The sequence below is a fragment of the Leucoraja erinacea genome, unplaced genomic scaffold (assembly GCF_028641065.1).
Source record: "Leucoraja erinacea ecotype New England unplaced genomic scaffold, Leri_hhj_1 Leri_281S, whole genome shotgun sequence".
NCBI lineage: Eukaryota > Metazoa > Chordata > Chondrichthyes > Rajiformes > Rajidae > Leucoraja > Leucoraja erinaceus.
Genome location: NW_026576182.1, coordinates 102,501 through 117,562, shown reverse-complemented (window position 1 = coordinate 117,562; position 15,062 = coordinate 102,501). Strand labels below are relative to the sequence as shown.

General features: G+C 50.7%; 1 protein-coding gene across 1 annotated transcript in view; it reads left to right on the top strand.

The window, feature by feature from the left end:
• Positions 1 to 15,062, top strand: part of LOC129693407 (neuroligin-1-like) — a 91,802-nt gene that overhangs the window by 16,120 nt on the left and 60,620 nt on the right. Inside the window, exon 2 of the mRNA XM_055630233.1 lies at positions 6,454 to 6,510. Within this exon, the coding sequence (XP_055486208.1) occupies positions 6,454 to 6,510 (57 nt within the window). The remainder of the gene's footprint in view (positions 1 to 6,453; positions 6,511 to 15,062) is intronic.

Genomic DNA, 15,062 nt, shown 5'->3' with positions numbered 1-15,062 from the left:
CTTACCCCTTATTCTTAAACTGTGTGTGTGTGGCCCCTGGTTCTGGAGTGGATCGCCGGGCAGGCATGGACTCGGTGGGGCCGAAGGGCCTGTTTCCACGCTGTATCTCTAAACAAACGAACAAAGAGAGGAGAAGATGAGTCTCGATCCGAAACGTCACCCATTCCTTCTCTCCAGAGATGCTGCCTGTCCAGCTTTTCGTGTCTATCTAAGAACAAAGCCTTGGCTGGTTTAAGAAGATTAAATAGAAATCTTTTTTTAAATAGTTCTTGATCCTAACGTACCTGAAACTGGGGTATTTAGTGATCTGGATTATGGCCACGATATGCTTCAATGAGAATATATAAATCTCCATTTATAGAACTATAGACCATGTCATAGGAACAGAAATAGGCCATTCGGCCCATCAAGTGTCCTCCGCCATTCAATCACGGCTGATCTAACTCTCCCTCCCAACCACATTCTCCTGCCTTCTCCCCATAACCCCTGACACCCGCACTAATCAAGAATCTATCTATCTCTGCCTTAAAAATATCCACTGACTTGTGGCCTCCACAGATTCCACAGATTCACCACCCTCTGGCTAAAGAAATTCCTCCTCATCTCCTTCCCAAAGGAACGTCCTTTTATTCTGAGGCTGTGCCCTCTGGTCCTAGACTCTAGACTCTCCCACTAGTGGAAACATCCTCTCCACGTCCACTCCATGCGGGCCTTTCACTATTCGGCAAGTTTCAATGAGGGTCCCCACTCATCCTCCGAAACTCCAGGGAGTACAGGCCCAGCGCTGACAGACGCTCATCATATGTTAACCCACTCATACCTGGGATCGTTCTTGTGAACCTCCACTGGGCCCTCTCCAGAGCCTCAGATACGGGGCCCAAAACTGCACACGCTATTCCAAACGCGGTCTGACTGGTGCTTTGCAAAGCCTCAGAATGCGTTTGATGTCTTCACTGGAGCCCTGGTCTCCTCTCATGCTTATTAGTTGCAGAGAATCCTGTAAGTGCATCTACATAGAGTGTTCACACATAGAGAACTTGAGGTCTAACGGAACCCAGGTCATATGGCATTAGAGTTGCCAACAGTCCCGTATTAGCCGGGACATCCCGTATTTTGGGCTCAATTGGTTTGCCGCCCTTGTCCCGTATTTGACCGCTACTTCTCGGATCGGGTTGGACCCCGCCTCACCCGTCCCGACGTAGTGCAGCCCGTGGAGTGCAGCAGCAGCAGCAGCGCCTCGCCCGTGGCCCCGTCGGTCGCTCGGCAGCCCGGCCTAGCTGAGCTCCACTGACCCCGACAACACCACCACCCCTTCTCTCGGAAATTGGCGACCCCCTATCCTAAACCTGCCCGATCTCCCGGTTGCTCAAGACTTCAACTCCCCCTCCCATTCCCACTCTGACCTCTCTGTCCTGGGCCTCCTCCACTCTCAGAGTGAGGCCTAGTGCACAAATTGGAGGAACAGCACCTCACATTTCGCTTGGCCTGCTTACACCCCAGCGGTATGAACATTGACTTCTCTAACTTCAAGTAACCCTTGCTTTCCCTCTCTCTCCATCCCTCCCCCTTCCCCAGTTCTTCTCCCACCAGTCTTACTGTCTCCGACTACATTCTATCTCTCCCCCGACATCAGTCTGAAGAAGGGTCTCGACCCGAAACGTCACCCATTCCTTCTCTCCAGAGCTGCAGCCCGTCCCGCTGAGTTACTCCAGCACTTTGTGACTATCTCCGATTTAAACCAGCATCTGCAGTTCTTTCCGACACTATTATAGTACCTGCCTGTTTAATTTAGTTTAGTTTACAGATACAGCACAGACACAGGCCCTTCGGCCCATCGAGCCCGTGCCGACCAGCGATCCGCCCTTCACACTAGTTCTGCGTTATCCCACTTTCTCCTCCTACACACCAGGGGCGATTTACCACAGCGCCAGAGACCCGGGTTCGATCCTGACTACGGGCGCTGTCTGTACGGAGTTTGCACGTTCTCCCCGTGACCTGCGCGGGTTTTCCCCGGGAGCTCCGGTTCCCTCCCACGCGTGCTTGCAGGTTAATTGGCTTCGAATTAAAATTGTGAATCGCCCCCTAGTGTGTGTAGTATAGAGCTGGTCGGCACGGACTCGCCGATGGGCCGAAGGGGCCTGTTTCCGCGCTGTATCTGTAAAACTAAACTAAAATCTAGTGGCGTTGTCCTGATCTTCCAGCCTACCTCTTTGCAGACATCACGCTTTTCCTCTGGAACTGTTATGCAATAACCCTGTGAAACGACATTTTTTGCTCTTTGGTATTGTTCCCCTTGCTCTGTTGTACTTGCGTCTGGCTTGATGTATGTATTGTATGAACTGATTTAACTGGACAGCATGCATCCAAAAGCTTTTCACTGTATCTCAGTCATAAAGCAATCTTCTGGAACTCTGAATGGAGATGACCACATTGGGCCTTAAGACAATCTGTTCTCTCCTATCTTATTGCTCTTAATATACTGAGACTGGCTAAAGTCTACGCTGCACCTTATCAGCTAAGGTTACCTCATCCCCGTTATTGATTGATTAAGATACGGCATGGAGACAGGCCTTTCGGCCCACTGAGTCCATGCTGACCCTCGATCACCTGTTTACACCAGTTCTATCTCATCCCACTCCCGACACACTAGGGGGGCAACTTCACAGAGGGCCGAATGTCCGGCAAACCTGCGCGTCTTTGGGATGTGGGAGGAAACCGGAGCAGCCGGAGAAAACCCACGCGATCGCTGGGAGTACGTGGAAACTCCACACCCACACGCTAGCACGCACACGCACACACAGGCATGCACGCACACGCACGCACACGCACACGCACGCACACGCACACACATGCATGCACGCACGCACTCACACCCACACACGCATGCACCCACATGCATTCACACACGCACGTGGGCACACACACATGCACGCACACATACACACACACACGCACGCACACACACATGCACATGCACTCACACGCACACACACACACACGCATGCACGCACACACACGCACACACACGCATGCAAGCACGCGCATGCATGTACACACACACATACACACGCACGCACGTGCATGCACGCACACGCACACACACCCGCACCCGCACGCACACACACACACACCTGCAAGCATATACACAACACACGCACACACACACACACACACACACACCACACACACACACACCACACACACACACACACACACACACACACACACACACACTCACACACACACACACACACACACACGCGCGCGCGCGCACACACACACACAACCAATGTCTTTACTCACCCCCCCCCCCCTCTCTTCCCAGTACCCCACTTGGTTTCACACCCAAATTCCCCCCCCCCCCCCCCCCCCCCCCCCCCCCCCCACCCCCCCCCCCCCCCCCCCCCATTTTTCCTTCCTCCAGCTTCACATTTCTCTCCTTTTTCTTTTTTTCCGCTTTTTTCTCCTCTGGCCTTTTGTCCTGCCTTCAATCTATCAACCCCCCCCCCCCCCCCCCTCTCCTCTCACCACCTCACCTGTATCCACCTATCACTCGCAGGCACAAGGAACTGCAGGCGCTGGTTTAGGTTAAAAAAAAGTGCAAAGTGCTGGAGTAACTCAGCGGGTCAGCTGAAGATTGTGGTAGGGGGTACACCCCCACCCCATTCTTTACTCACCACCCCCTCCTTTCCCTGTACCCCACTTGGTTTCACCCCCAATTATGATGCCCCCCCCCCCAAATTTCTTCCTTCCTCCAGCTTCACATTTTCTCTCCTTATCTTTTCAACTGGAGTATTTATCTCCTCTGGCCTTTTTTCCATGCCATATCTATCACCCCCCCCCCCCCCCCCCCCCATCCCCTCCTCTCACCATCCCACCTATGACTCGCAGACACAAGGAACTGCAGGTGCTGGTTTACACACAAAAAAAGTGCAAAGTGCTGGAGTAACCCAGCGGGTTAGGCAGCATCCCTTTCTGAAGGCCACGTTTCTGAACGCTTAAAGGGAGTTTGACCATACACCCCAGCGAGTACTACTCGAACAAGTTATGAAGAAGGGGTCCCGACCCGAAATGCGGGCCTATCCATTTTCTCCAGAGATGAAGCCTGACCCGCTGTTACTCCAGCACTTTATACCTTTTATTCCCACTATCACTGCTCTCACTTCCCTTCCAGCTTTCCCCCCCCCCCCTCCCCACCCCCCACCACCCACCCCCCCCCCCCCACCTACATTCCTTCCTCAGGCTTCACAATTCGCAACTCAAGTCGAACCTTTTTCTCTGTTTAAGAAAGAACTGCAGATGCTGGGAAAATCGAAGGCAGACAGAAATGCTGGAGGAACTCAGTGGGCGAGGCAGCGTCTACGGAGCGAAGGAAATGGGCGGCGTTTCGGGTCGAGACCCGACGTTTTCTCTCTCACACCTCGGGCCTTTTTGTCTCTGGCCTTTGTCCAATCATCAGCCTAACCTAAAAAAAAACTCCAGCTAAAATATCCGCCAGGTTTAGTCCTGAGTCTCCTCTTCTCCCTCTTCCCCCTCTCCCCCCACAATCACTGACGAAGGGTCCAGCCCCCAAACGCCACCCATCCATTCTATGTTTCGATATTAGGCCAATAACCCAATGAATGGCGGTGCTGGCTCGAAGGCCTGAATGGCCTCCTGCACCTATTTTCTAGGTTTTGCTATGTTTCCATGTTCTCCAGAGAGGTTGCCTGACCTGCTGAATTCAGTTCAGCTCAGTTTAGTTTAGTCTAGTGATACAGCGTGGAAACAGGCCCTTCTGTGGAGAACAGAAAAAGTCCCAAGAAGTGTCCCGTCCCCGAAACATCACCCGTCCATCTTCTCCGGGAACCCGCGGAGTTACTCCAGCACTTTGTGTCTTTTTTCTCTCGTTGCTGCGCACGCCAGCGTCTGCAGTTCCTCCCGCCTCCCCTCGTGAAAGATGGCGTGTCTCCCGATTCTCCTGACACCTGCCGGATGACTACTTAATAACAGATCGATCTCAGAAAGGCCTTGAAGCTCTGGTTTGAAGCGTGCAGCCAATCTATCGAGACAGACAGGTCTGGGAGCCAATATCCAGGTCCTAATTTTCACAAAAGGAGACTCCCGGGATGGCGGGACTGTCGTATGTTGAGAGAATGGAGCGGCTGGGCTTGTATACTCTGGAGTTTAGAAGGATGAGAGGGTATATTGTTGAAACATATAAGACTAAAGTGCTGGAGAAACTCAGCGGGTGCAGCAGCATCTATGGAGCGAAGGAAATAGGCAACGTTTCGGGCCGAAACCCTTCTTCAGACTATTAAGGGTTTGGACACGCTAGAGGCAGGAAACATGTTCCCGATGTTGGGGGAGTCCAGAACCAGGGGCCTCAACTAAGAATAAGGGGTAAGCCATTTAGAATGGAGATGAGGAAAAACCTTTTTCACACAGAGAGTGGTGAGTCTGTGGAATTCTCCACCTCAGAGGCCAGTGGAGGCCGGTTCTCTGGATAGAGAGTTCTTCAAGAGAGAGCTAGATAGGGCTCTTGAAGATAGCGGAGTCAGGGGATATGGGAGGAAGGCAGGAACGGGGTACTGATTGGGGATGATCAGCCGTGATCACATTGAATGGCGGGTGCTGGCTCGAAGGGCCGAATGGCCTCTACTCCTGCACCTATTGTCTATTGTCTATGAGGAAAAACTTTTTCACCCAGAGAGTTGTGAATCTGTGGGATCCCCTGCCTCAGAGGGCGGTGGAGGCCGGTTCTCTGGATGCTTTCAAGAGAGAGTTAGATAGCGCTCTTAAAGATAGCGGAGTCAGGGGAGAAGGCAGGAACGGGGTACTGATTGTGGATGATCAGCCGTGATCACAGGTGCTGGCTCGAAGGGCCGAATGTCCTGCACCTATTGTCTATTGTCTATATATATTTTTTAAATCCATCTTTTAACCTCACGATGTCTCGTGGCTGGGACCCCAGCTTCAGGAAGGCAAACGCAGGGCTAGCAATGCCATTATCGTACTTCGACGACTGTTTTGATGAGCTACGAAAACGGACACCAGTTTACGCTAAGTAATCTCGAGGTGCCTAAAGAACTCTCGTTTGGGACGTCAACCGAAATATCCGTTGGTTTTCTTGCCATCTAGGGGTTGAAATCTTTCTTTTTTTTTTGCCCGACTAACTTCGAAAAAAAAAAAACACGAAACACACAATTTTTCTTCGCCGAAAAGTGAAAAAAAACGCAAAAAGTTCGCAGAGACGAAACATGTCTTTTCTTGTATGTTTTCCATGTTGTCTTGGGGTTTTTTTTTAAACGCAAGGAAAATCTTCTCAGGGTTTTTTTGAAACTGGATTCTTGAGTGTATCTTTTTTTAAAAAAAAAGAAAATTTAATGAGAAGTGATTTGACGGGAACAGAAATAGCGGACAAATTATGGTTTTTGAAATGTGTTTTTCTCCTTCCATTGTTTTTGGTCTTAGGTCCATTAACAAAAAAACCTGATGATAATGGAGCATTTCGTGGTGTTGAAGATGAAGGTATTTTTTTTAAAACCGAATGCATGCTAACGATATTTCCACCCAACCCCCTACCCCCACCACCCCCCTTCGAAAGTGTTTTGTTTTCCAAAAAAAAAAAGCTGTTCTTCCTTTTTTTTCCCCTCATCTTCCGAAAAATTTTTGCACTCTCTTTCGGTGAATGTGCTATTTTTCTTTTTTCTTTTTTTCTTTTTTTGCGTTCTTGTTACCCAAACCAGCCGTTTGCGTGTCCCGTCAGCTTCTTCAGGGTCTGGGCTTTCATAAGGCGACGATTTTAGTAAAAACTAAAAGGAGGAATGTTCGATTTTTCTTCTAATCCCTCTCTCGTTCTGGTGGCCAAAAGGAGGGAAAGAAAAAGTGTTGGGGCGGGTGGGAGGATCGGGTGGGTGGTGGGGAGGATTTGGGTGGGTGGGGGTGGACTGGATCCAGAGAGGCAGGGCGGGCCTGGGGGAGGGGGGTGTGTGTGGGGGGGGGGGGGGGGGGGGGGAGCTTGGGGAGGGGGAGAGTGTGAAGTCAGAATTGAAATGAGATTTAGACTGTAATCTTAATCTAGTAACCAGCCGTGACATGTTACAAATGGAAATAATATTTTTAAGCAATGTTTTGACTATGGGATGTGTTTGTTGTGTGTGTGTGTGTGTGTGTGTGTGTGTGTGTGTGTGTGTGTGTGTGTGTGTGTGTGTGTGTGTGTGTGTGTGTGTGTGTGTGTATGTCTTGTGTGTGTGTGTGTATGTGTGTGTGTGTGTGTGTGTGTGTGTGTGTGTGTGTGTGTGTGTGTGTGTGTGTATGTCTTTGTGTGTGTGTGTGTCTGTGTGTATATGTGTACGTGTTTGTGACTGTGTGTGTGTGTGTGTGTCTTTGTGTGTGTGTGTGTGTGTGTGTGTGTGTGTGTGTGTGTGTGTGTGTGTGTGTGTGTGTGTGTGTGTGTGTGTGTGTGTGTGTGTGTGTGTGTGTGTGTGTGTTGTGTGTGTGTGTGTGTGTGTGTGGTGTGTGTGTGTGTGTGTGTGTGTGTGTGTGTGTGTGTGTGTGTGTGTGTGTGTGTGGTGTGTGTGTGTGTGTGTGTGTGTGTGTGTGTGCGTGCGTGTGTGTGTGTGTGTGTGTGGTGCGTGCGTGCGTGTGTGTGTGTGTGTGTGTGTGTGTGTGTGTGTGTGTGGTGTGTGTGTGTGTGTGTGTGTGTGTGTGTGTGTGTGTGTGTGTGTGTGTGTGTGTGTGTGTGTGTGTGTGTGTGTGTGTCCGCATACACACGTGTGTGCTTCATGTGTGGGCGCCAGTTCGGTCGTTCACACGCATGTTTTGTCTGTGTTGTGTACTCGTGTTATTGTACACTTGTCACACCGTGTACATGTGTGTGTGTGCGTGCGTGCGTTATTGTACATGTAACACGCATACATGTCCATACACAAAAAGCTGGAGTAACTCAGCGGGTCTGGAATAGTACCAGGCGAAAGGGAATCGGTGGCATTTCGGGTGGAGACCCTTCCTCAAACCCGAGACCTCACCCATTCCTTCTCTCCAGAGATGCTGCCTGTCCCGCTGAGTTACGCCAGCATTTTGTGCCTATCTTCGGCTTAAACCAGCAGCTTCAGTTCCTTCCTGCACATACATGTACAATGTATGTGTGTGAATGATTGCATATATGTGTGCGCGTTGTTGTGTGGTGTATGTGCATTAGTGCGTGTGCGTGTGTAACTAGTCATGCTGTATTTCACATGTGTGTGCGTGTATGCGTGTGCGTGTGTGTTTCTTTGTCTTCTTTGATATCACAAGGGGGGTGGTGGAGGGGGACCTCATTGAAACGTCACCGAATAGTGAAAGGCCCAGATAGAGTGGATGTGGAGAGGATGTTTCCACTAGTGGGAGAGTCTAGGACCAGAGGGCACAGACTCAGAATTAAAGGACGTTCCTTTAGGAAGGAGATGAGGAGGAATTTCTTTAGCCAGAGGGTGGTGAATCTGTGGAATTCTTTGCCACACAGACGGCTGTGGAGGCCACAAGTCAGTGGATATTTTTAAGGCAGAGATAGATAGATTCTTGATTAGTGCGGGTGTCAGGGGTTATGGGGAGAAGGCAGGAGAATGGAGCGGCTGGGCTTGTACACTCTGGAGTTTAGAAGGATGAGAGGGAATCTTATTGAAACATATACGACTATTAAGGATTTGGACACGCTAGAGGCAAGAAACATGTTCCCGATGTTGGGGGAGTCCAAAACCAGGGGCCACACACACAGTTTAAGAATAAGGGGTAAGCCATTTAGAACGGAGACAAGGGAACACTTTTTCTCACAGAGAGAGTTGTGAGTCTGTGGAATTCTCGGAGAATGGGGTTGGGAGGGAGAGATAGATTGGCCATGATCGAATGGCGGAGTGGACTTGATGGGCCGAATGGCCTAATTCTGCTCCTATCCCTTATGAACCTATGAAGAATCATCTAGCGTTGGTTCTCCGAATGGAAAGATATAGAATAGCTAAGATCGAGCCACGGTGACAGAGTCACACAGGCCCTGTTGTCTCTCCGGAGTCATTGGGCATTTCAAGATGGCTTCCATCGAAGGCGGCTAGTTATGTGCCTGATCTACAATTGCACATTACAAAGTGGGTATTTTTAAGGCAGAGATAGATAGATTCTTGATTAGTGCGGGTGTCAGGGGGTTATGGGGAGAAGGCAGGAGAATGGGGTTAGGAGGGAGGGTTAGATCGGGCATTATTGAATGGCAGAGGAGACTTGATGGGCCGAATGGCCCAACTCTGCTCCTATCACTTATATGACCCAGCAGTTCCAATCTCAAAGGGGGAATTTTTAGTGTTAGGTCTCGAATAGTTTTAGAGGTGGTCGGCTGGACATGACTCCTGCACCAATAGTTCCTCAAATCACCCCAAGTGGGGTCGAACCTAGGCTGGACATACCCTGCGTTAGTCAGGAACCCCCTCCCCATCCACCTACCCCTCCCCCCCCCCCCCCTCCCACCCCCATCACACTTAGTTCATCAGGTCACAAGAGATAGGAGCAGAGTTAGGCCATTCGGCCCATCAAGTCTACTCTGCCATTCAATCATGGCTGATCGATCTCTCCCTCTCCCCCATTCTCCTGCCTTCTCCCCATAACCCCTGACACCCGCACTAATCAAGAATCTATCTGTATCTCGATATTAAAAATATCCACTGACTTGTGGCCTCCACAGCCGTCTGTGTGGCAAAGAATCCCACAGATTCACCACCCTCTGGCTGAAGAAATTCCTCCTCATCTCCTTCCTAAAGGAACGTCCTTTAATTCTGAGGCTGTGCCCTCTGGTCCTAGACTCTAGACTCTAGACTCTAGACTCTCCCACTAGTGGAAACATCCTCTCCACATCCACTCTATCCGGGGCCGCCCACTATTCGCTGACGTTTCAATGAGGCCCCAACCTCATCCTTCTAAACTCCAGCGAGTGCCATCAAATGCTCATCGTACATTAGTCAACCCACTCATTCCCGGGGTCGTTCTGGTATAAACCTCCTCTGGACACCTCCCTCCAGAGCCAGCGCATCCTTCCTCAGATACGGGGGGCCCCAAAACTGCTCCCCAGGCTCCAGTCCCGGCCCTGACCAGCGCCTTGTAGAAACCTCAGCATTACATCCCTGTTTTTTTGTAGTCCGATACTTGGCCGTTCTCCTAAACCTGGCTCTGGGCGATGCTCCGAAGCTCTTCTTCCTCGGAAGTTAAACCCCTTTGTGGTTCATCCCTTGCTCCGGACTTCCATGGAGGTCCTGGGACTGTGTGGGGAAGGGGGTCAGTCTGTAGATGGGAGTGTTGGTGGTGTTTAGAATCATAGTCATAGAGGGATACAGCGCGGAAACAGGCCCTTCAGCCCAACTTGTCCATACTGGCCAACATGCCCCATCTACACCAGTCATAGAGTGACACAGCATGGAAACAGGCCATTCGGCCCAACTTGTCCATACTGGCCAACATGCCCCATCTACACCAGTCCTAGAGTGATACAGCATAGAAACAGGCCCTTCGGCCCAACTTGCCCATGCCAACCAACATGCCCCATCTACACCAGTCATAGAGTGACACAGCATGGAAACAGGCCCTTCGGCCCAACTTGCCCACCCCGACCAACATGCCCCATCTACACCAGTCATAAAGTGACACAGCATGGAAACAGGCCCTTCGGCCCAACTTGCCCACCCCGCCCAACATGCCCCATCTACACTAGTCCCACCTGCCCATATCCCTCTAAACCCGTCCTATCCATGTACCTGTCTAACTGTTTCTTAAACGTTGGGATAGTCCCAGCCTCGACTACCTCCTCCGGCAGCTCGTTCCATACACCCACCACCCTGTCTGTGAAAAAGTTACCCCTCAGATTCCTAAGTTTAAGAAGGAACTGCAGATGCTGGAAGATCGAAGGTAGACAAAAAGTGCTGGAGAAACTCAGCGGGTGAGGCAGCATCTATGGAGCGAAGGAATAGGTGACATTTCGGGTCGAGACCCTTCTTCAGTCTGAAGAACCGAATGGCCTAATTCTGCTCCTAATCTGTTATGAACATATGATGTCGTTCATAGAAACATAGACATAGAAATTAGGTGCAGGAGTAGAGGCCATTCGGCCCTTCGAGCCTGCACCGCCATTCAATATGATCATGGCTGATCATCCAATTCAGTATCCCGTACCTGCCTTCTCTCCATACCCCCTGATCCCCGTAGCCACAAGGGCCACATCTAACTCCCTCTTAAATATAGCCAATGAACTGGCCTCGACTATCCTCTGCGGCAGAGAGTTCCAGAGATTCACCACTCTCTGTGTGAAAAAAGTTCTTCTCATCTCGGTTTTAAAGGATTTCCCCCTTATCCTTAAGCTGTGACCCCTTGTCCTGGACTTCCCCAACATCGGGAACAATCTTCCTGCATCTAGCCTGTCCAACCCCTTAAGAATTTTATAAGTTTCTATAAGATCCCCTCTCAATCTCCTAAATTCTAGAGAGTATAAACCAAGTCTATCCAGTCTTTCTTCATAAGACAGTCCTGACATCCCAGGAATCAGTCTGGTGAACCTTCTCTGCACTCCCTCTATGGCAATAATGTCCTTCCTCAGATTTGGAGACCAAAACTGTACGCAATACTCCAGGTGTGGTCTCACCAAGACCCTGTACAACTGCAGTAGAACCTCCCTGCTCCTATACTCAAATCCTTTTGCAATGAAAGCTAACATACCATTCGCTTTCTTCACTGCCTGCTGCACCTGCATGCCTACCTTCAATGACTGGTGTACCATGACACCCAGGTCTCGCTGCATCTCCCCTTTTCCTAGTCGGCCACCATTTAGATAATAGTCTGCTTTCCTGTTTTTGCCACCAAAATGGATAACCTCACATTTATCCACATTATACTGCATCTGCCAAACATTTGCCCACTCACCCAGCCTATCCAAATCACCTTGCAGTCTCCTAGCATCCTCCTCACAGCTAACACTGCCCCCCAGCTTAGTGTCATCCGCAAACTTGGAGATATTGCCTTCAATTCCCTCATCCAGATCATTAATATATATTGTAAATAGCTGGGGTCCCAGCACTGAGCCTTGCGGTACGCCACTAGTCACTGCTGGTCCCAGCACTGAGCCTTGAGGTACCCCACTAGTCACTGCCTGCCATTGTGAAAAGGACCCGTTTATAACTGATCTGTCTCTCACCTCAATGTCCACCACCGCACATCTGCCCTGCAGTCCTGTTGTCGTCCATCCACTCCAGATGTTCCGACCACTTCCCCCATCCTCCACCCAGGATGACTCACTGGTTTCAGATGTTGAGCCCACTGCTCCAGCTGTTGAACCCCTTCCCCTCCTCTGCCCCAGATGTTGAGTACATCCTCCCCCAATTCCCGATGCCGGGTCCCACTCTTCCACTATTCCAGATGTTGAACCCACCACCTTCACCCCAGATGTTGGGGCTCTCTTGTCTTCCTCGTCTCCAGATGTTGGATCCACCAGCTCCAGATGTTGTCCCCATCCCCTCTGCACCGCTGATCCACCCGTCAACGCATTCTATTCCAGATGCTGAAACCATCTCCCACACCTCCAGATGTTCGGCCTCCACTCTTCCTCTCCAGATGTTGAATGCACCATCTTCTTATACACCAGGTCCCATATCCTATTCTTCTCCATTCCAGATGTTGGACCTATCATCTCCCTCCACTCCAAGCTTTGGGTCTACTCTTCCCATGAGGAATATTGGGTCATAGGTTCATAAGTGATAGGAGCAGAATTAGGCCATTCGGCCCATCAAGTCTACTCCGCCATTCAATCACGGCTGATCTATCCCTCCCTCCCAACCCCATTCTCCTGCCTTCTCCCCATAACCCCTGACACCCGCACTAATCAAGAATCTATCTATCTCTGCCTTAAAAATATCCACTGACTTGTGGCCTCCACAGCGGTCTGTGGCAAAGAATCCCACAGATTCACCACCCTCTGGCTAAAGAAATTCCTCCTCATCTTCCTAAAGGAATGTTCTTTAATTCTGAGGCTGTGCCCTCTGGTCCTAGACTCTCCCACTAGTGGAAACATCCTCTCCACATCCACTCTATCCGGGCCTTTCACTATTTTGTAAGTTTCAATGAGGTCCCCCCTCATTCTTCTAAACTCCAGCGAGAACAGGCCCAGTGCCGACAAACGCTCACCGTATGTTAACCCACTCATTCCTGGGATCGTTCTTCCGATTTCTGGATTCTCTCCCCATTTAGAAACTAGTCCACACCTTTATTCAATAGACAGTAGACAATAGGTGCAGGAGTAGGCCATTCGGCCCTTCGAGCCAGCACCGCCATTCAATGTGATCATGGCTGATCATCCCCAATCAGTACCCCGTTCCTGCCTTCTCCCCTGACTCCGCTATCTTTAGAGCCCTATCTGGCTCTCTCTTGAAAGCATCCAGAGAACCGGCCTCCACCGCCCTCTGAGGCAGAGAATTCCACACTCGCCACTCTCTGTGAGAAAAAGTGTTTCCTCGTCTCCGTTCTAAATGGCTTACCCCTTATTCTTAAACTGTGTGTGTGTGGCCCCTGGTTCTGGACTCCCACAACATCGGGAACATGTTTCCTGCCTCTAGCGTGTCCAAACCCTTAATAGTCTGAAGAAGGGTTTCGGCCCGAAACGTTGCCTATTTCCTTCGCTCCATAGATGCTGCTGCACCCGCTGAGTTTCTCCAGCATCTTTGTCTACCCTTAATAGTCTTATATGTCTCAATAAGATCCCCTCTCTTCCTTCTAAACTCCAGAGTGTACAAGCCCAGCTGCTCCATTCTCTCAGCATATGACAGTCCCACCATCCCGGGAATTAACCTGGTGAACCTACGCTGGGCTCCCTCAATAGCAAGAATGTCCTTCCTCAAATTTGGAGACCAAAACTGCACACAATTCTCCAACTACCAAAATGCTTGACTCCACATGCTAGTCACTGGCAGCCACCATCGTCCTCCACTCCAGATGTTGTCCCCCTCTCTGCCGCTGACCCACCATCTCCCCCTTCCCAGATGTGGCCCTCTTCTGTTCATCCAGATGTTTAATCCACCACATTCCTCCCCCCCAGATGATCTCCCTCTTGATGTTGAATCCATCCCCTCCTCTCCAGATGTTGAGCCTCTCTTCCTCCTGCCCAGATGTTGAATCCTCCATCTCCCTCCCCTCCCCAACTCAGCTCCTCCTCACCTTCTCCATTCCAGATGTTGAATCCATCATCTCCAGCAGCTGGATTTACTCTTCCTCCACCAGATGTCAAATCCACCACTGCCCTCTACTCCAGATGTTGAATCCGCCACCCCACCCCCCTCAGATGTTGTGCCACCTCTCCAGATGTTGACCACCTCCTCCTCTCCAGATGTTGGTCATCTCTTCCTCCCCAGATGTTGAATGCACTCCCTTCCTCCACCCCAGAAGTTGGCCCTGCTCTGCTCCTCCTCTCCAGATGTTGCATCCACTCCCCTTGAGGCGTTGGGTCTCCCCGGCAGATGTTAAGCCAACAATCTTCCTTGACTCCAGTTCTTCAACCCCTCTCCACTCCAGATGTGGAATCCATCCTCCACTCCAGAAGTTGCCCCCCTCGCTGGTCCACATGCCAAAGCCACCACCTTCCTCTACTCCAGATGTTGAAGTTCGAAGTCCGAAGAAGGGTCTCGACCCGAAATGTCGCCCATTCCTTCTCTCCAGAGATGCTGCCTGACCCCCTGAGTTACTCCAGCATTTTGTCTATCTCCCCTCCAGATGTTGAGCCACCATCTTCCTCCCGTTGAATCCGCCATCTTCCTCCCAGATGTTTGGCCTCCACTCTTCCTCTCCTCCAGATGTTAACCATCTTCCTCTCCCTCTCCATACCAGATGTTGACTCCATCACCTCCCACTGCCCCAGAGGCTATCTACCCTTTCTCCCCTCTGGATAGTGAATCCACCATATTCCTCGATTCCAGATGTTGCCCAGATCTGCTGAACCACATCTCAAATCCACCATCGTCCTCTATTCCAGATGTTCAACCCACCATCTTCCTCCCCAGATGTTGGGACTCCGTTCTTCCTCCCCCCAC